The following is a 22,019-nucleotide window of genomic DNA, read 5'->3' on the forward strand; positions in this document are numbered from 1 at the left end:
CTGTCAAGACCGTAAAGAACACCTGACATGTCCTTAGACACACTGGTGCCGGGTGTGCTTTTGCAGGCTTGAGAGCAGTTAGTTTGTGACAGTGCTTTTCAACCTCTGCTGCACAGGCAGACTTCTCAGCCAATAGTGACCACAAGCAAGGGCAGGGTGCCTCATAACATCAGACATTAAATGGAGTCTTCACATCCCAAAAGGTTGGAAACCCCTAGTCTATATTCTTCTACTCAATACCTCTGCAGAACACAAAAGTAGGTTTTCTCTCTTCTATACCCAGATTCCAGGAAGAAAACTGACTTAATCTCTTCTTATGCTCCACTGGACCCAGGAGAGTACTAGTTAAAGAAAGGCATCCCATAGGCTTTAATGTCTCTTTCAAATATATAAAAACTAAAAATTAATAACTACCCTGAAACAGCTCTGCATGGGCTTCTTCACTTGCATTGTAATAACATGTTCCTCATTGTTCAGAAGATTAGCTTTAGGTCCTATTTTCAGATATGAGATGGTAGCATAAGCTGTAAAACTGTAGTCTTCTCTGCAGAAGATAAAGGCCAATGATCAGGTTTTGACAAATTGCAGAAAACAAACTGAAATTTATAAAAAAAAAATAAGTGCAATAATTTTAAGTAACATTGATATGAAATATAAAACTTTTAGTATAAAAATGTAGTTTACCTTTATAGAAAGTATTTTAGTTTTGTGCTTTTTTGACATACAGTAATCAAAGTTTGAATTTGTTTACTAGGTAAATTTTGCATAGCGTTTAAAAGTTCTTATGAAACAACCACAAAACCATTTGTTCTGCTGCAGTTATAAAAATGAGAATCATAAAGACAACATGAAAGGGCAAGAAATGGGTTTGTATATACTTGAGATACTGCCGTATAAGAAAGTGCGCAATAATTTTCTCCAGGGCTTCACGAGGAAGCGCGGGTGGAGCAACACCTGCTACTCTCAATTTCGCTGCACCCTTTCCCATCCAAGAGTCGATCAGTTTCAGTGGAGTGAGCTTTTCTTTCAGTTCCTCGGCCTGCTTCAGGATCTTGATTAGATCCCTGCAGTACGCTGTTATGTTCTTTCTTTCAGATGCTGTAATGAAAGCGGCATGGTTACAGGTGAATGGGATTTCAAAATTAGGGCAAGGATAGGCCGTCCTAAGTGGTTAGACTGGTTTAAAAAATAAGTCTTCACCCAGTGTGAGCCACCCTAAACACTGATTTGTTTCTATGTTCTGAGCTAAGACTACTGCTCAAGTCTCTTATCACTAGATTAAGCTACAGTCTCTGTAAGACACTGAGATTTAAGTGATGTAAAGAAAATAATCTGGTTATCAGAAGGCCTTTGGGTATGCTCTAGGAACCAAAGAGTGTCAGCCAAACATGATTATGACAAATACTTAGTGATGTTCACAGGCGAGTCAGTCTGTTCTTTATGTTACCTGATGCGTGTTCATTAAGCAATATTCTGACAACCGGTATGGCTTCCTAGGGACTCTAGTTTCATGACAAGAATGTCGTGGACAGTTATTCCCAATTACTGATACTAACACTCCGATCTATGTATCAGGCTTTTGTTAATTTGGGCAGTATAAAATAATCTAATAAACACAAATAATTTTCTCTGGCTGCAGAGTTAAAATTGTGACCTTCACTGATCAAGGCATCAGAACTCAACGAGGAACGGGTTAGTCCAGCTCTTCCAATAATACACATACACACAGGATTTTAAAAAGTGAAAAGACAGCACCAACACACTGCTAAATTAGTGTCTTATGAGTGGTTAGCCATTATCTGGATCAAAAATGATACACTATAGTCTCTATTTTGCACTATATTTCTCTTTCCAATCAGTAACTATAAAGCATCCAAGATTATCACAAGAAGTTAGCGTTCTCTTACTTAAAATAGTATTTCTATTCAGAAGGTTTTTAAACCTTTCCCTTCATTTCTTAAAAATTTAACACGTCCTCAGTGTAGCAACATAAAATAAATGCATACACGTATGGCTTTTAATTTTGCCTCTGTTTCAAAACTTTGTGTGGTCACTCTTGAATCTGGGAAATTCTATTCACACCTTGCTTATTCTTTTAATCCATTTTGGGTGTCTAATATTGCCCTCATGTATTCCTGCATATAAATATTAGCCTATAAGGATTTAAAAAACAACTCACAAATCTCTTTACAGCAATTATCACACATTTTGTTGCATGTTTCTGGGCTCCATACTTCATCAAAATGTTGAGCTATCAACACACGGCGACAGCTGCAAACATCAGAGATACAAATTATCAAATAATTAACAGTTTTAAGAACCCCTATTTTAAAATACAGAGTTATATACTGTATTAATTTCCTATTGCTGCCATAATATAACCACAAACTTGGTGGCTTAAAACAACACAAACTTATTATCTTACATTTTTGTAGGTTAGAAGGCTGACACGGGTCTCACTGGATTAAAATCAAGGTGTCAGCAGGGTTGGATTTCTCCTGGAGGCTCTTGGGGAGGATCTGTTTCCTTGCCCTTTCCAGACTCTAAAGACTGCCTGCATTCCTGGGCTCATGGCCCCCTTTCCTCTATCTTCAAAGCCAACAACAGTGGGTAAGTCTTCACATCACTCTGACATCTTATGCCTCCTTCCACATTTAAGAACCCTTGTGATTATAGTGGGTCCACCTAAATAATTCAGGATTATCTCCCTATTTTAAGATCAGCTGACTGCAACCTTAATTCCCTTTTGCCATGTAAAGTAGCACAGTCACAGATTCCAGGGATTCAGATGTGGACATCTTTGGGTGACCATTATTCTGCCCACCACGTATAATAATATTTTCCATATGTTGTTAATAGACATTGCTTTTAAAAAATTGTCTGAGATTCAGTATTTCACAACTACCGGCATACCTTGTTTTACTGCAATTTGCTTTACTGTGCTCTGCAGATACTGTGTTTTTTACAAACTGAAGGTTTGTGGCAACCCTGCATTGAGCAAGTCCATTGGCACCATTTTTCTAACAGCATTTGCTCACTTCATGTCTCTGTGTCACAATTTCATAATACTCGCAATGTTTCAAACTTTTCCAATATTATTCTATTATTATGGTGAGCTGTGATCAGTAGTCTGAATTACTACTTCAATTTGCTGAAGGCACAGATGATGGTTGGCATTTATTAGTAATAATTTTTAATTAAGTATAGTGAAAAGATAAACAGGATTGATAAACTTTTAGCCAGACTCATCAAGAAAAAAAGAGAGCCCAAATCAGTAAGATCAGAAATGAAAAAGAAGTTACAACCAATACTACAGAAATACAAAAGATCAAAGAGACTACTAGGAACACCTATTTGCCAATGAACAACCTAGATGAAATGGACAAATTCCTAGAAATGTACAATCTCCCAAGACTGAAGGAGGAAGAAATAAAAAATATGAACATACCAATTACCAGTAATGAAATTGAATCAGTAATTTTAAAACTCCCAAGAAACAAAGGACCAGGACTAGATGGTTTCACAGGTGAATGCTACCAAACATTTAGAAAAAAGTTAACAGCTATCCTTCCCAAACAGAGAATGACTTTTTTCTTTTTTTTAGACTTAAGATACTATTTATTTTTTTACTTTTATACAACTTTTAAAGGTTACTTTCCATTTACAGTTATTAAAAAATATTAGCTATATTCCCCATGTTGCAGTACCTCCCACACCCCCACCCCTATACTGCTCCTCCCCGACTCTCCCCACTGGTAACCACTACTTTGTTCTCTATATCTGAGAATATATTTTCTTAGATTCAGGCATCCTGCAGGTTCATGTACTGGTTCCCACCCTTCAGACATCTGCTTTTACTGGTTTGCACTTGATGTTTCACTAATGTGTTTACTCACTTGAGTAAGGACTCAAAGTAATGTCATGTGCTTTCATACTGTGCTTGTCTTTAATTGACAAAAGTGACAAAAAGGTGCGTGCTTACTTGCTTATATTTTGGCAGTATGACACCATCTCATAGAGCTTCTGTTGTCCCACATTCTCCATCACCACCATTGAACTTATCCTGAATATATCTCCAAAGCCATAATACAAAATACAGTCTGCTTTCATGTCATCTCGACCTGCAGTGGGAAGAATCTTGAGATTGCATAATTACTTTAAAAAAGTCAAACATGCAAAAATAATACATAAAATTTGCTGGCAATATTTCGTAGTCTAAATGTATATCTAGAAATTTCAGACAAAGCTGTGAAAGTTAATTTGTAACAGCTGCCGTCAAATTTTTTAAAAAATGACTAAAGAGATCTATCAATAATCAGCCTTACTAGCTTAAAAATGTGTCCATAAGTAATCCAGTTATTTAAATTATAGACTTGAAACCACTAATTAAAAACTCAGGAGGCAAAGATGGACATCAAATTATTTTAGCAAATATGAGAAGAAATAATTCATGACACTCCAATACAACATAAATAAAATTTCTCCATAGGCAAATATAAAACTACAAAAAAGATTTGTTTGTTATAAAAATACTAGCCAATAAAGAAGATTAAAAATACAGTATTATTAAACATCATTTATAGTGTTTTTAAAGCTCTTTAAAAATTATTTCTAGGGAACTTCCCTGGTGGTCCAGTGGTTAAGAATCCGCCTTCCATTGCAGGGGATGCGGGTTCAATCCCTGGTCAGGTAACTAAGATCCCATATGCTGTGGGGCAACTAAGCCCACGAGCTGCAATTACTGAGCCTGCGCACTCTGGAGACCACGTGCCACAACTAGAGAGAAGCCTGCGCACCATGAAAGAGCCCACACACTGCAACTAAGACCTGACGCAGCCAAATAAATAAGCATTAAAAAAAATTATTTCTGGATGTGAGTTACACGTACCTGCACGTCCACTCTCTTGGTAATAATTTTCCATGGATTTACTCATTGAATGATGAATAACAAACCTCACATCTGGTTTATCAATTCCCATACCAAATGCAACTGTTGCCACTACTACCTAAAATGTGTTAACATTTTACATATTAAGTCAAGTTAAAATACATTCAAAGGTGAATTAGGCTTCTATTGAAGATCTGTTACTTAACCTGAATTTCATTAGCTGACCATCTTCTATGAACCTTGGTCTTATCTTCTGGTTCCATATTGGCATGGTATGCCCCTGCAGGAATCCCCAGTTTCTGTAAACTAACTGTAACTTGCTCAGAGTCTTTCTGAGAAAAGCAATATATTATTCCTGTAGTAAAAGAAATGGTTAGATATATATAGTACATTCCTAGAAAATTTTTAACTCACACACTGAAGAGGCTGATAATTACAATGCATGGGGGAAAATAAGAATTATGAAAAATTCCAAGGCCCTGAACACATACTGATTTTTCAGTGTAGTTCAAGGTCTGATCACCAACTTGCTCCAGAGCAGTAGCAAGCCTGGAGCCACCAGTTTGGGTTCCCATTATCTCAGTTCTCTCTCCAACTTTATCTCCCACTACATAGTCTTTCTCAAACTGATGCCCCACAGCTCCACAAGATGTTAACAAGCATGCTATGAGAAAAGAGTTTCATGTGCAAATAAGTTTGGGAAGGTTAACAAAGTTAGACAAACACATGTGTCTCTGTTTGCAGGGCTGGTCGGAATTTCTTAGGTGCTGATACACCCTGTGACTCTGCAGGAGGAATAAACAGCTGCAGCCTTTCTCAAACTTATTTGACCCCGGAACTCCTTTTACCCATGGCCCCTATTAATATCTCCTGAAAATCCACAGAACAGTTTTGAAGTGCTACTTTAATACCAACTCTTGGCTTTAGTAACACTTGTCTCTACATTAATCCTGGAACACATGTTATACACACTCTCAACTCCATCTATACTTAGCTCATTCAGTATGTACTGTTTATTTCTTTAATGTGTCCTTTACTATAAGGAACTATAGTTTACATCCCTTTAGAAAATCACTGGTTAACCTTCAATCTTATACACAGTGGATACTTACTAAATATGTGCTGTTGATAATTAACATGTCATTAGGTCCACTCTTAACGCAATTAAGTGTAAATAAGCAAAAATAAATCAGTTTTATGACTCTTATAATCTGTGTAATTAGCAAATGCCACACCTGATTTCTAAGATCACCAAGCAAATTAATTTTATCATGATATTTTCAAGTTCTTCTGCCATGCATTAATATTTCTGGTGCTAATCTTTTTCTCAGTGTATTAGTGTAAATAACGTGCTACTTTTGGAAAGTTCTCTCTCAGTCTTCAAACTTGGTTTGTGTCTATATTACCTGATTGCCCCTTGTATCTTCCATTAATGAGCTTTACAATATCCTCAATAAAATCTTCAGTGTTTGAGGGCTTCTGCCGAACCTAAAAAAAAAGTTAACTTATTAAAAAGTAAATTAATGAGTACCATTCATGCGGTCGTTTACTTACAAATTTCAAGGCGCCGCTCTTTCTTGGGCATGGTGTTTTTTTCTATTACTCTCTCACTCGCCCATTTGACCCTATCACCTCCCAGATGCTTCTTGATCCTTATTTTTGAATTTACCAGAGATGAGGAGGCACAGAAGCAGTGAATAACTTGTAAAGACAGAGACTTAAAATTTTCTGATGCTACTTTTGTAAAAACATAAACCATGGCAAAAACAACTAGTCAGTAAGAGCTCAGAAGAATATTAAGTCTATCCTTAAAAGGACTGGAAAGTAAAAACAGCTGTGAGGTTATTTACCTTTCAAGGTTGTATATCAAATAAAATCTAAATAGGGAGTATTAGCAAATCTTTAATGGTATATTAATTTTTGCATTATTTCATAATTTCTATAGAGATGTCATTAGGGTCCTTAGTATCAATACACGCTTTCTCTCCATCCTTGCATAAGAAAGCGTGTACGCAAATTTAATGAGGCAGTGTTTTCTACTTAACCGAGCAAAGAATTAAACAGCACAGGAGATATACGAAGAAAGCATTCTTTAATAAGTCTGCTTATACTCACTTGATTTTTTTTAAACTTTTAAACATAATTAACTGTGACGTAAATAGACATAATGAAAAAGTAACCTTTCTTCTGAAATCCTTCACAAAATAAATTGACATAGGGCTTCCCTGGTGGCGCAGTGATTGCGAGTCCGCCTGCCGATGCAGGGGATGTGGGTTCGTGCCCCGGTCTGGGAAGATCCCACGTGCCGCGGAGCGGCTGGGCCCGTGAGCCATGGCCGCTGAGCCTGCGTGTCCGGAGCGTACCACAAAATAAATAAATAAATAAATAATAAATTGACATAAAAGTTACATACCTCATAATAGAGATTTGGCCGATTAAAAGAAGCTGTAAAAGTAAAACACTTTTCAACACACAGTATTTTCTGAGCATCCTTCAAGACATGGCTGGTCGCCGTTGCAGTCAGCCCAATTAGCGATGCATTGGGGAACTGCCGCTTCAAAATACCAAGGGCCTTATAATCTGTAAAAAAACCCAAAAAACAAAGTAGCCCTCTTGCTATCCTTTAAGGAGTAAATTACATCTTCTAACATGCTGCAGATAAAGATGACTGCAATTTTACTTCCACAGCCATCTATATCTAAGCTGTGGTTGCTGCCTAGCCTTGGTGATAAGACGGGCTTTACTCTACTTTTAACTGGTTCTTCAGAAACACTTCTTGGCCGTAGGTGTCTTCGATAGGGAATACCACAACATTTCCAATCAGCTGAGCACTGGTCTATACCTGCTGAACAGTGGATTCGAGAGGCAGAGTGGGAGGAGCCATAGTGTTTGAATCTATGGCAACTGACAAGAGACGAAAAGGCCATCAGTCGAAACCCTTCTACCACAGGTATCATCCAAGAATGGCAAACTCAGTAGACGCTTGGTGAGGGCATTGGTTTTTATATAACCCACTTCAGGAAAGCCGTTCTGGCCTCATATTTATTAGACACATCTAAGTCACTAGAGAAGTTGTCTATGAGTACACCCTTAAGTACTTAAACTATTTGGAGAAAAGTGAAAAAGAAATGTGGGAGAGATGGCTCAATGCTAAGGTAGAGGACTCGTATGAAAACAGAACAGAAAGTAACTGCTTGGGCAGTTGTGAAAGCTTCAAGGGAGGTAAGATCTGAGTTGGGTCTGGAAGAATCCAGCGGAAGCTCGGGAGGAAGGGAAGAAGAAGAAAACACCAGGCAGAGGAAGCAGCATGCACACATGCGGCAAACACACTGGCATGAAATCACTCGGCAGGTTCAGTTATCAGCAAGCAGTTCAGAGGGGCTAGACCACAGGGTGCTGTGCTAGATGGACCTACTGTCAACCCCAGTCGACTGGGAACTCTACTCTATTCCCTGGATGGTTCCAAGTTACAGCTGGACCAGAAGAGGAACCTGTGTAAGGCCTGGGAGGCAGGAGAGAAGCAGCTGCTACACTCTGAAGGGCCTTCCCGGCAGATAGGATGGTGGACAAATGCCAGCCTGTCCCAGTTCTTCCCCATTCCTCCTTCAGCTCTTCTTCCCAGCTGTAGGCTTCGCTGATCAACACCGGCCCCCTAGATGCCTGGCAGCAGACCCACGGAGGTGACGGCTACTCAGAGGAAACTAACCAGAGACTTCGCCTGAGCTCCCCCTTGCAGCCCCTCTGGCAATGGCCATGCCAGTTGCAGATTTCCCTACAAGCTCTGGGTGGTCCTCCCACACCAGTGCTCCAGGACTAGTCAGTGACTTTTCTCTGACTCTCCAACTCTCCCCCTCCAGACCTTCCTTCCCCAGCTCCTCCCACAATTGCGCAAAGTCTGCTTCCTAAAATAAATCCCTTATCCCTTAACATTCATAAGAGCTCGGCTTCCCTACCCAAACCCTGACTGATACTGTTACTCCAAAGAGTATAAAAAGGCAGGTTCAAGGGGCTTCCCTGGTGGCACAGTGGTTGAGAGTCTGCCTGCCGATGCAGGGGATGCGGGTTCGAGGCCCGCGTACCGCAAAATAAAAAAGAAAAGCAGGTTCAAGTAAAACTATGAACTGAACAGTTGGTTGATTCTAAGGAGCTAGAACTTTGCCCTATAGGAAATGAGGAGTCGTGTGATTTTTCAAGCAGATAAAGGACACAGTCTATGTTTCAGGAATCGTCTTTTGGTGGAAGTGTGAAGGATGGGCTGGAGTAAAGCAAAAGGCTGAAGAAAGGGAGACAAGTTAAAAGGTGGCAATGACAGACTGGAAAACTAAAAACAGTGAATATGAAATAAGGCATGACACTGAGGATAAATCAGAAAGAAAAGACTGAAATACATGAACTGGAACCCCATAGGTCCTAGTGACTATTGGGATATGGTGGGGGGAGGGTGGGGGAAGAGTCCAAGATTCATCCATTCATCACCTGGCATATGTTGAACACTTTTAACTATGTGCCAAGCACCTAGAGACGTAGGCACCAGAGATAAAGTGAGAACAAGGCAAAGGTGCTATGCAAACGGAACTACAATTCAAGCAAAGAAATCAGACAATGCAAGGAGTAAACCAGTAAGTATCTGATTATCAGGGCATGGTAAGTGGTCATCATGATAACCTTATTGTAGCTGGAGTATAACATGCGAGGGGAAATGGGGCAGAGACAAACGGGGGACAGATCACATATGGTCTTAGGGACCCCAGTTAAGAATGTAGATTTTATTCTAAGTACAAAGAGAATCTTCTGGGTAGTTTAGGGAGGGAAGTAACATGATTTGATTTGGTTGCTGGGTGAAGGATGAACTGTAAAAGGGTAAGACTGGAACAGAGACCAGCTAGGGAGCTAGTGTAGTAGACTGGTGGAAAGGAGCCCAGCTGGACTTAAGAAATAGCAGTACAGACAAAGAGAAGTGGACAAGCTTGAGATTCAACTTAGAGGTGGAGGCGACAGGACTTGGTGGTGGACCAGATCTGCAGAGGTAGGATAAGTCAGGGACAATGTGCCACCATGAAGTTACTCGTTCTCAGCTCCAACTCCACACTTCTAGACTCCGCTTTGTGGCGTTGGAGTGAGGAATCTCTGCTTTGCCAGCTGGCCCTGGAAGCACAAAGTGCAAGGCTGGGGGAGGAAGAAGAGTGCTGCTCCTTCCAGTTTGCCTCCTGTGTGTTTGCTGGTGTTCCCGGGAATGCCGCCCCAGCAAGGTTTATCCACCACTTAGCAGCAGCTGAGTACAGCTGGCAGTTTTCTAAGCTTTGGAGAACTGACTTCATCACAGGTCCACCCTATCTCTGCCTCCACAGACACCAGCACCAGGGAGCTGGGCCTCCCATAGGTCTGAGCATCAGCTCCACAAGGCCCCTCCTCTAGGTTTCTAAATCGCGTCAATCCCAACCTTTTCTTCCTGTTCCCCCAGCCCTAGGGATGGTAGTTGCTTCTTCTAGCTTCTACCTCCATGATACGTTAGTTTTCTTTTCCTTTTTTCAGTTAGCTGCTTATAATCACTTTTTACTTAGTTAACAATTCTTTACATAATGTAATGTAAATTCTCTGTGTTCAAATAACTGGTATGGCTTTTGTCTTCTGACTAGACCCTGACTAAACAGATTTGCTAAAACTGTGGCTTGAGTAAATGTGTGAGTGGTTATTAAGTGATTCTCTAAGATAGGGAAGACTGAAGGGGAAATTGCTTGGGAGAATGGGGAGGAAGAGGGAAAGACATGGAGAAGGGAAGCAAATCAAAAGTTTTTGATCAAGAAAAAAAAAAGTTTTTGATTGCACACAGCAACAGGACAAATAGTGATTCCCAGTTACAAGATAGAAGGAAAAAGAACAGGCCTTTTGGGAGGCATTTAGTTGTAGTCACGCTAGTTGAGATACACATGAAGAAAGAGAAATTTTACAATGTCTTGAGACAAGTGAAAGTGGAAATACAACATACCAAAACTTACAAGAAGCAGCAAGAGCAGTTCTAAGAGGGAAGTTCATAGCAAAAAACATCTACATTAAGAAACAAGAAAGATCTCAAATAAACAACCTAGCTTTACACCTCAAGGAACTAAAATAGGAAGAACAAACTAGGCCCAAAGTTAGCAGAAGGAAGAAAATAACAAAGATCAGAATGGAAATAAAAGAAATAGAGACTAAAAAGACAATAGAAAAGATCAATGAAACTAAGCGCTGGTTTTTTGAAAAGATAAACAAAATAGACCAACTTGTTAGCCATACTCAACAAGAAAAAAGAGAGAAGACGCATATAAATAAAATCAGAAATGAAAAAGGAGACATAACAACTGATACTATGAAAATACAATTATAAGACACTATTGTAAATAATTATATACCAACAAATTCGACAACTCAGAAGAAACAGATAAATTCCTACTAAAATCTATCAAAACTAAATCATAAAGAAATAGAAAATCTGAACAGAAAAACCACTAGTAAGGAGATTGAATCAGTAATCAAAAACCTCCCAACAAACAAAAGTCCAGGACCAGATGGCTTCACTGGTGAATTCTACCAAAAATTTAAAGAAGAATTAACACTAGTCTTTCTCAAACTCTTATAAAACATAGAAGAGAAGGGAACACTTCCAAACTCATTCTACGAGGCTAGCATTATCCTGATACCAAAACCAGGAAAGAACACTACAAGAAAAGTTATGGGCCAATATCCATGACAAACATAGATACAAAAATCCTCAACAAAATATTAACAAACTAAATTCAGCAATACATTAAAAGGATCATACACCATGATGAAGTGAGATTTATTCCAGGATTGCAAGGATGGTTCAATATCTGAAAATCAATCAATGTGATATATACCACAGTAACAAAATGAAAGCTAAAAATCACATGATCATCTCAGTAGGTGCAGAAAAAGCAAAATTCAACATGCATTCATGATAAAAACTCTCAACAAAGTAGGTTTAGAGGGGACAAATCTCACCATAATAAAGGCCATATGTGACAAGCCCACAGCTAACATCATACTCAATGGTGAAAAGCTGAAAACTATTCCTCTAAGGTCAGGAACAAGACAAGGATGCCTCCTTCTCACCACTTTTATTCAACATAGATTGGAAGTTCTAGTCAATAATTAGGTAAGAAAACAAAATAGAAGGCATCCAAATCAGAATGAAAGAAGTAAAACTCACTATTTGCTGATGATATATTATAAATAGAAAACCCTAAAGACTCCACCAAGAACCTGTAGAACTTATAAACAAATTCAGCGAAGTTGCAGGATACAAAATCAAAATACAAAAATCAGTTGTGTTTCTATACACTAATAACAACTATCAGAAAGAGAAATTAAACTAGATCAAAAAAGAATAAAATCCCCAGGAATAAATTTAACCAAGAAGGTGAAATATCTATACACTGAAAACTAAAAGACACTGATGAATGAAACTGAAGAAGACACAAACAAATGGAAAGATATTCTGTGCTCATGAACTGGAAAAATTAATATTGTTTAAATGTCCAAATGACCCAGTGCAATCTACAGATTCAGTGCAATTCCTATCAAAAGTCCAATGGTATTTTTCACAGAAATAGGAAAAACCACCCTGAAGTTTGTATGGACCACAAAGACCCCAAATAGCCAAAGCAATCCTGAGAAAGAACAAAGCCAGAGGTATTACGCTTCCTGATTTCAAACTATGTTTCAAAGCTACAGTAATAAAAGTATAAGAACATATAAATAAAAGCTATAGCTAAAGTAACAGGACAGAATAGAGAGCCCAGAAATAAACCCACGTATATATACAGTCAATAAAGTTACTACAAAGGAGCCAAGAACATATAATGGGGAAATGATAGTTTCTTCAATAAATGGTGTTGGGAACACTGGACAGCCACATGCAAAAGAATAAAACTGGACCCTTATCTTACACCACATACAAAAGTCAACTCAAGATGAATTAAAGACTCAAACGTAATATCTGGAACCATAAAACTCCTAGATGAAAACATATGAGATAAGCTCCTTGACATCAGTCTTGGCAATGATTTTTTGAATCTGAGGCCAAAAGCAATAGCGACAAAAGCAAAAAAACTCACACACAAAAAAACAAGTGGGGTTGCCTCAAATTAAAAAGCTTCTGTATAGTAAAGGAAACCATTAACATAATGAAAGGCAACCTATGGAATGGGAGAAAATATTTGCAAATCATATACCTGATAAGAGGTTAGTTAATATACAAAATATATAAAGAGCTCATACAACTCAATAGTAAAAAAACCCAAACAATTTAATTAATTTTCAGATTTTTTTGCACAGAACATGTCTGAGTAATCTGATTCAGGCTATGACTGTAGGATTCTGTTGGAGAAGCAAAGAATAAGGTTACTAAAATATACCATAGAACTGTAACACTGAGGAGTTAGTTGGGTGTAGATCCTGAAGTGGGTGCTAAAGACACCCAGAATGATGACTAAAAGAGACAAATCTGAAGCAGATGCAAATTCCTCAACAGATGTGAAGGAGAATCTGGAGGTCAGTAAACCTTTATGGCTAAAGATGGCAAGGTATAATATTTGCTAATAAGCACACATTTCAAAAGATAAAGGCAATTAGACTAATAAACACTACCATGGGGGTGAGGGGTAAAGAGATCAAAGATTCTGCCTCTTGACTCCCCTTATATTAAGGCAAGAAAAAAATGAGTAATAACTACCTAAGAAGATAATTTTAATGGAAGCAGGGATTTCCATCATGTAAAGCTGAGTAAGAAAAGCGTCCCTAGCATCAAGGGGTTTTCTAGATACAACATACATACCAGGTCTGAAATCATGTCCCCATTGACTACAGCAATGAACTTCGTCTACAGCAATTCGGGTAAATCTCCTTGCTTCATAGGCTTTTTCTAGTCTTGACATAAACATTTTGCTTTTTGCAATTTTCTCTGGAGTCACATAAATTAGCTTTAGCTTGGAGTTTTTATTTACCATTTCAGCATGAACCCATTTCACATGCTCCTGTTGAAAGGAAACACAGACACAATGATAGCAGAGCTAAGCTAGCAGACTGCAATACTCAGTGGTAAATGAAGACATTCATTACTCAGAAGCAACAGCCTTGGGGCTCTTTTAGCAACAGATGTTTACTTCATTAAAATCAAAGTAATGTCCCAGTACTAAACTTCATGGCAGCTGTGCAAACAGCATTTCAGTTACTTACTTACATCCAGACTGCTGATAAAAGAATAATCTCATTTGACAAAAAAGAGAACAAAAAAATGAATGTGAAGACACTCCAATAAGCAATTACTCCATAAAGGCATAATGCTAAATTTTTCACAATAAATGCCAAAATGTAAGCTCAATGCGATAGGTATGGTGATAAAGGTGGGTTTTATTAATTTTTTACATTATATTTGAAATCATTTCATGCATGTGTGAACTAGCTATTTTAATGATGTTATCAAATCTACTCATAATCTATTTAGGTTTTATGAAGTATCTTATTCATTAAATTTTTATAATGTGAAATACATATATTTATATATTATATATATCAGGGGTCCCCAACCCCCGGGCCACAGAACACTGCCTGTCCGTGGCCTGTTAGGAACCGGGCTGCACAGCAGATGAGCGGCAAGTGAGCAAAGCTTCATCTGTATTTACAGCCGCTCCCCGTCGCTCACATCACTGCCTGAGCTCACCTCCTGTCAGCACTATGGTGAGCTGTATAATTAGTTCATTATATATTACAATGTAATAATAATAGAAATAAAGTACACAATAAATGTAATGCACTTGAGTCATCCTGAAACCACCACCACCCCCAACCCCTGTCCGTGGAAAAACTGTCTTCCAAAAAACTGGTCCCTGGTGCCAAAAAGGTCAGGGACCGCTGACATATGTAATAAGAATAAATCTTAAGAACTAACAGCTATTAGGTTCTTAATGTTGTTGTTATTTTCTATAATATTTAGAACAGTGGATGTTGTATTTTCTCCCTCTAACCTAATTAGGACCAAAAGAAGTGGTGAATGCGATAGAAAGTCAAAATACTTTCAATCATCCCAGAAAAGCAGTCTGTTAACTCGAGATAGTCCTAGTTTTGTTAAGAAATGGCCAAAGTGTATTAAATATTTCAGCTGGTCCTAAATGTCCCAGAAATATTAGAGGAGCAAACGTAAGGCTATTTCCTCAGCAACTCTTCAAGCAGTAGTGACATGGCCTGAACTTGTAATTCTCACACCTTTCTAACTACAGTGGACCCTGGAACAACTCAAATTTGAATTGCATGGGTCCATTTATATGCAGATTGTTTTCAACAGTAAATACTACAGTACTGCGATCTGCAGTTGGTTGAATCCCTGAAATGAGGAGAGCTGACTACCAGTCACCCACAGATTTCTGACTGTGTGTACAGTTAGGGGCCCCCAACCCTCACGTTGTTTAAAGGTCAACTGTACTTTCCATTATTATTACTCTCTTTTTCAGTTTTAAAGAAGTGCAGTATGAGAAGGCAGTGTTCTCCACAGATTCATTTTGGTGAATGAGAAAGCAGTTATAATGACACAAGAGTTTAAATAAAACAAAATTATATGGGAAAAGACTAGGAGAACCAGGGCTTCCTGAAGACATAGCTGACTTTAGGGCTGGGAGGAAATATACAAAATGAGCACAGAATATCTTATAAAAGAAAGCAAAGACTCAAAAGCTATGAGCTACATTTAGGAGCCACCTTAGATAAGACTCTCACTACTCAAAGATGGGACTATTTCACCATAAAAAAAGAATAATAACTATGGATCAAAAGACATCAAACATGTTAAAAATCCGTAAATTTACAATGATACTTGGGAAAAAAAAAAAAAGAACTTATTGACCACCTTCGGAGAATGCTGGAAAACCAACTCTTTCTGAAAATTGGTAAAGAAAGGGAAAGAACTTTCAATCTGCAAAGAGTTAATAAGGAAAAAGTTCTTTTTTACAGAAAAAGTCTAGCTAATATAAGAAAAAGTGAGAATTAGAAATCACCATCTTGTAACCCCCTAATTAAATAATGCTCTAGGATAGGCAATAATCATCGGTGGCTGCTAAAAACCATTAGATGAAAAGGTGATAGAGAACTTGATAATTATAGAGCAGGCAGACATAAGCTGAACCCACTGATCAAGCTAATGTCACAAAAATATAACTGGGTTTTATATACCTTCTGAGTGATACCAGGGGAAAGTATACTCTTGCCAAAAAAAAGAAAAGAAAAGAAAGCCCAAATACAGTCAAGCTTTTAGATCTAACTAAAAGAAACAAGTGAAACAACATCACAAGAATACAGTCAGGAAGAGACGAAATATAGGAAAGTATAGGACAAAAAAACAAACAAAAAAAAACAACCTAAACAATAATTTGCGTGGGAAACAAACAAGAAATAAGGGAAACCTATGGATATATCAACCAATACAACATAATGCATGAACCTTATCTGGACCATGATTAAAAAAAATAACAACAACATTTGATGAGACAGAAATCTGACTCTTTTTATATGATGGTTTTAAAGAACTAATACTGAATTTTTTAGATGTGATAATGGCACTGCAGTTACCTTTTTAAAATGTTAGAGATACACACTGAAGAAGAAGCTACAATTGAAATGATATGATGTCTGGGACTTATCTCAAATAAATAAACCAAGGGTGGGCAGGAGGGGAAATTGGGGATATATAGACGAAAAAAATTGGTCATATGCTGATAACTGTTAAAGGTACTTAACGATACATGGCAGTTTTTATACTATTCTCTCTACTTTTGTATATTTTTAAAATTTTCAATAATATGCTTTTTAAAAAACAAACACCTTGGAAATGCTTTATTCTACAGATAAAGGTAAGAGAGTCCATTCCCAAACAGAAGAAATTCCACAGGGGTTGGGTACCTTGTTACTAATTCATTTTTTCTATTTAATTATATTGCATAATAAGAAATTCTTGCTCACTATTTTAGAATGGACACTATAAAACAGCAAATATTTCCTGTAAAGTGCCAGATAGAAAATATTAGGTGTTGTGGTCCATATCACAGCTACTCAACTCTGCTGTTACAGCAGGAAAACAGTCACAGACTACACATAAAAGAACCAGCGTGATTCTGTTCCAACAGAACATTATTTATGGCCACTGAAATCTGAATTTCATGTAACTTTCACACTTCACAACATACTATTCTTCTTTTGATTTTTTTTAACCAATTAAAAATATAAAAACTAATCTTAATTCACAGACCACACACAATAGGCAGTGGGCTAGAACTGACCTATGAGCAGTAATTTTCGACTCCAATGTAAACAGTTATCAGTTTTTTAATTTTATAAGCAACTCAATTGAACCTAAGGTTCCTATTTCAATGAAGAGTGTAAATTAAAAATAAAATACAATAAAAGCCACACACGCATACCTTAGAACTAGAAGCATTTAACATGGTAGCTGAAATTTCTAATTGTTTCAAAACCATTAATTGGTCTTCCATAAGGGAGATCAATGGGCAAATCACTAGTGTAAAACCTAAAAGAGAAAGAAATCTACTTTAAATTTTATATCACCACCAGAATGAGTTTACCTTCTTTACTGTAACTTCCGGCCCTGCCCATCAATTCAGACTGATTTTCAATGCAGCCTTAGCAATATACCAGCTATTTCTTACCCTCATTAATAAAGGAGGTAGATACGAATAAACAATAAGCCAAATAAGCAGATATAAGATAAACAGACATCTCTCACCCTATCAGTCTTACAGAAATATAGATAGATGTTATCATTTGGAATTTACTATCATTTTTAACATTTGGTATTGGTAATCTCAGTAAAATGATATAAATCAAGTCAAATACTATCCAGTTAGCTTTCCAAAGAAAACATAGCAACTTGTATCATCTAGAATGATAGTTACATAAGTATCCATTCACTTACTGCACCAGATTAATTTAGTCGGATCAGAAATCAGTGAACGGTTTTATTGACTGACAAGTTATCGTAATATATCCCCTTTCTCTGAGAACTGAAATTGTTTGCAGCAGCTACAAAAGCTATTCTACATTGTTAAAATCCTAAGTTCTTACGTTTCTGTAGTTTGTTCCTAAAAAGAACCTAGGGCAGAAAGCAGACCAGTTTAAAAAATATACTCAAGGTTACGACCTTATCAAGGATTTTACCCTCTCAATTAGTCCTCTCTCCTGTATTTTCACTTTCTCCCTCATTACTGGCACCTTCTCATTAGTATTTTATTTTATCTTATCATCTTATCTTATTTTATCTTACTTTATTTTTTGGCCACCCTATATGGCATGTAGGATCTTAGTTCCCCGACCGCGGATCAAACCCGTGCCCCCTGCAGTGGAAGTGCGGAGTCTTAACCACTGGACCACCAGGGAAGTCCCTTATTACATTTAAACACGGTCAAGTCTCTCTCAAATTTGAAGAAACCCTGAACACCTAATTCAGGGCCCCCTGTCTTTTTCCCTGCATAGCAATTCTTTCCCAGGAGTGTCCCTTTCACTGGTTCCACTTCCTCACTCCTACTCACTCCCAAACAATTGCTCTTTGGTTTCCACCCAACCATTTTACTGAAGCTGCTCTAGCCAAGGTCATATTTGAGTCCCTTGTCACTAAGTCCACTGGAACTTCCATGTCCTTATTTTATTTGACCTTTTGCCAACAGTCATCACTATTAACTACTCCCTGCTTGAAATACTCCCTTCTCCAGGCTTCTGATAACCCCATACTCTCCTGACTACCCTCCTACACTTTGCTTCTCTGTAAGGCCCTCTGTCTCTGTCTGTCCCTAAACTCTTGGTGTTCTGGTTTCTGTTCTGGGCGCCCTTCTCTTCTCACGCTGTTCTGGATGATATAATTCACTTCAATAGCCATCTGCATACTAACAGCCTCCAACCCAGCAACCTCAGGTCTCTCGAACCCAAGCTTTCCACTCAAACATCCTCCTACTCAGAGGACAATACTACCTGGATATCTTGCAGGCATCATAAATTCAACAGGCCCCACATTAAATTCATCACCTTCCCTCTCCATTCCCAAATAAGTTCTTTCTCCAATGTACCCTGTTTCAGTGAACAACTTCACCATCTGTCCCAGCCTCAAATCTGGGCAGCTAGACTATCTCTTCTCCTAGTCCTGTATCCAATGAATACCAAGTCCTACTGAACCTACCTCCTAAATATTTCTGGAATTCCTCCATCTGCTGGAATTATCCTTCTAAACCACAAATCTGACAAGTCTCTTACCTGTTTAAGACCCTTCAATAGCTTTCCACTCATCTAAGGAAAAGTTTTAAAAATATCTTTAAAGATTCTTTCCACATGTCTTGGCCTTCACTGCCTGCCACACTAAAATGATTCCAGGTTATTGAATACCCCACACCATGCACGTTCTCTCACTTTTAGGTGTGTACACACACACACACACACACACACACACAAACACACTATGGAATATTACTCGGCCATAAAAAAGAATGAAATAATGCCATTTGCAGCAACGTGGATGGACCTAGAGATTATCATACTAAGTGAAGTTAGCCAGACAGAGAAAGACAAATATCATATATCACTTATATGTGGAATCTTAAAAAAAAAAAAAAAAGAGATACAAATGAACTTATTTACAAAACAGAAACAGACCCATAGACACAGAAAACAAACTTATAGTTACCAAAGGGGAAAGGGTAAGGGAGGGATAAATTAGGAGTTTGGGATTAACATATACACACTACTATATATAAAACAGATAACCAACAGGGACCTGCTGTAGAGCACAGGAGACTCTACTGAATATTTTGTAGTAACCTATAAGGGAAAGGAATCTGAAAAAATATATATACATATATATGTATAATTGAATCACTTTGCTGTACACCTGAAACACAACACTGTAAATCAACTATACTTCAATTAAAAAAATATTAAAATAAAAAAAAAGCCACTTCCTCAGGCCTTCCCTAACAGCCCCTAGACCAGATCTTTGCACTGACTTAATTCCCTATTAAAACCTTTATCACAAAACCCTTAAAGCAATTGCTTGCAATTAAGCTGTATTCTCTAGACCAGGGGTCAACGAACTAAGGGCCGGTTGCTTGTTTTTGTAAATAAGGTTTTCCTGGAAAACAGCCACAGCCATCCCTTTACCTATCGTCTGTGGCTGCTTTCCTGCTACACTGGCAGCTGAGCAGTCGGCACAGACCTCACGGACCGCAAAGCCTCTCCCATTTACTGACTGGTTCTTCGAGGAAAAGTCTGCTGACCCTGCTCTATACCCCTGGTAGTCCCCAAACAGCAGCATCAGTGTCATCTGAGAGCCTGTCAGAAATGCAAGCTCTTGGGACTCACACTAAACTAGAATCTGCATGTTGATCAGATTACCAGCTGATTTTTATGCACGTTAAAGTTTGAGGAAGCACTGCTGGCCACTGAGCTCTGTGAAAACGAGGACCACGTACATCTGCTGACTCCAGTATCTCCAGGGCCTAACACCACAGCAGACACTCCACAAAGACCTGGGGCTCGACTCCAGGCCTACTGACTCCTTTTCTAGGGCTTTTTCTCCTACAACATGTTCTTTAATGATGTTTCAGGAACCAGATAAAAGAATGAATTACTCTCAGTCTTTTTTTTTTTTTTTTGCGGTACGCGGGCCTCTCACTGTTGTGCCCTCTCCCGTTGTGGAGCACAGGCTCCGGACACACAGGCTCAGAGGCCATGGCTCACGGGCCCAGCCGCTCCGCGGCATGTGGGATCTTCCTGGACCGGGGCACGAACCCGTGTCCCCTGCATCAGCAGGCGGACTCTCAACCACTGTGCCACCAGGGAAGCCCTACTCTCAGTCTTTAACATTCCCTCTCTAGGTGAATCCTTTAAATGTGTATTAGTGGAGAGATAAATCAAACAAAAATGCACTTGATTTTGGCAAATATAGGGCTAGACATTTTTTTTAAAGACTTAAAGATATATTCAGAGAAATAATGTTTCTTCACGTTAAATTAATGTTGATTAATACCCACCATCTGAACATAACGCTGGTAACTGGTAGCATAAGCTCTTTCCCCCACCTGTAGGCATAACGAGAAATACCTCCTTTCCAGACATTGTTACATTAATCGTTTCCAGCTGAAGTGACCTGAACTTCTGCAGTTTAAAGACATTTTGCAGAACATCTTTAACTTTACCAGACCATGGAAAATCTAGAAAGAGAAAAACAAACCAGATAGATTAGAACTATTCAGTATTATGAATGAGACACAAATGTGAATGGCTGTTTTTATAATAGAGAAGAATCAGATCAATATATAAGACTTTTAATACTATGGACAATTTAACTTTTATAATAATAATTTTGAGATCTGTTTAATTCACGATGCTAAGCAAAATCATACTTAATGATATATCATAAGAAAAAGTACATCAGAAAAAAATGACAACATTTGCCGGTGATAAATAACTTACAGAGGAGAAAGGTGTTTGGTCAGGTATTTGAAAAACAGTCTGCATGTCCATCAGGAAATTCATAGCATCATAGAAAACTCAACTATCATGAACAAAGTTAACGATTACCTGAAATTTTTGGTGTAAATATCTTGTTTAAAAATGGACACTGGAAAAAAAGGCCCACAAAAGCATTCAATTCTTTCAAGAGTTATAGTATTCCACAATTAATGATAAACAAGATGCTTGGCAAGACCCTGAATCAAGAAAGGTTTGTTCACTAGGGCAGGAGAATGCACTGCCCTTCAACGAGTTTGAATTTTTTTCTCAATTGTTTAATTTTTTCTAGTTAAAACCTAGAAAACTGAGTTAAATAAATATCTTATTTTTCCAAGCCCGATTAATGTTGCTAAAACCATATTTGGACAAAATAATACATTGTGAATAATAAAGGCTTCATTTAAAAAGAACATGGGTAAAGAATGGTCTGCTTCCAAGTTCCCCTGCCACTTAAGGAATGGCTAGTTTCAACTCTTAAGCTACTAGAAAGCACTGACCCAGGCACAATGATTTAATTCCAGTTCATAGAACTGAGAAGAAACAAAACTGGCAAAGATAAAAAGAAAAACAACAA

The 22,019-nt window shown here is 38.0% G+C and overlaps 1 protein-coding gene across 1 annotated transcript in view; it reads right to left on the reverse strand.

The window, feature by feature from the left end:
- Positions 1-22,019, reverse strand: part of RECQL (RecQ like helicase) — a 33,380-nt gene that overhangs the window by 1,023 nt on the left and 10,338 nt on the right. Inside the window, exons 4-14 of the mRNA XM_067695864.1 lie at positions 20,965-21,144; positions 17,353-17,459; positions 13,722-13,920; positions 7,302-7,468; positions 6,295-6,376; positions 5,095-5,243; positions 4,889-5,006; positions 3,983-4,121; positions 2,180-2,271; positions 879-1,098; positions 415-544 (exon numbers count right to left, since the gene is read on the reverse strand). Coding sequence (XP_067551965.1) covers positions 415-544; positions 879-1,098; positions 2,180-2,271; positions 3,983-4,121; positions 4,889-5,006; positions 5,095-5,243; positions 6,295-6,376; positions 7,302-7,468; positions 13,722-13,920; positions 17,353-17,459; positions 20,965-21,144 — 1,583 coding nt within the window. The remainder of the gene's footprint in view (positions 1-414; positions 545-878; positions 1,099-2,179; positions 2,272-3,982; positions 4,122-4,888; positions 5,007-5,094; positions 5,244-6,294; positions 6,377-7,301; positions 7,469-13,721; positions 13,921-17,352; positions 17,460-20,964; positions 21,145-22,019) is intronic.

This window comes from Pseudorca crassidens, chromosome 11 (genome assembly GCF_039906515.1).
Source record: "Pseudorca crassidens isolate mPseCra1 chromosome 11, mPseCra1.hap1, whole genome shotgun sequence".
NCBI classification, from domain to species: Eukaryota; Metazoa; Chordata; class Mammalia; order Artiodactyla; family Delphinidae; genus Pseudorca; species Pseudorca crassidens.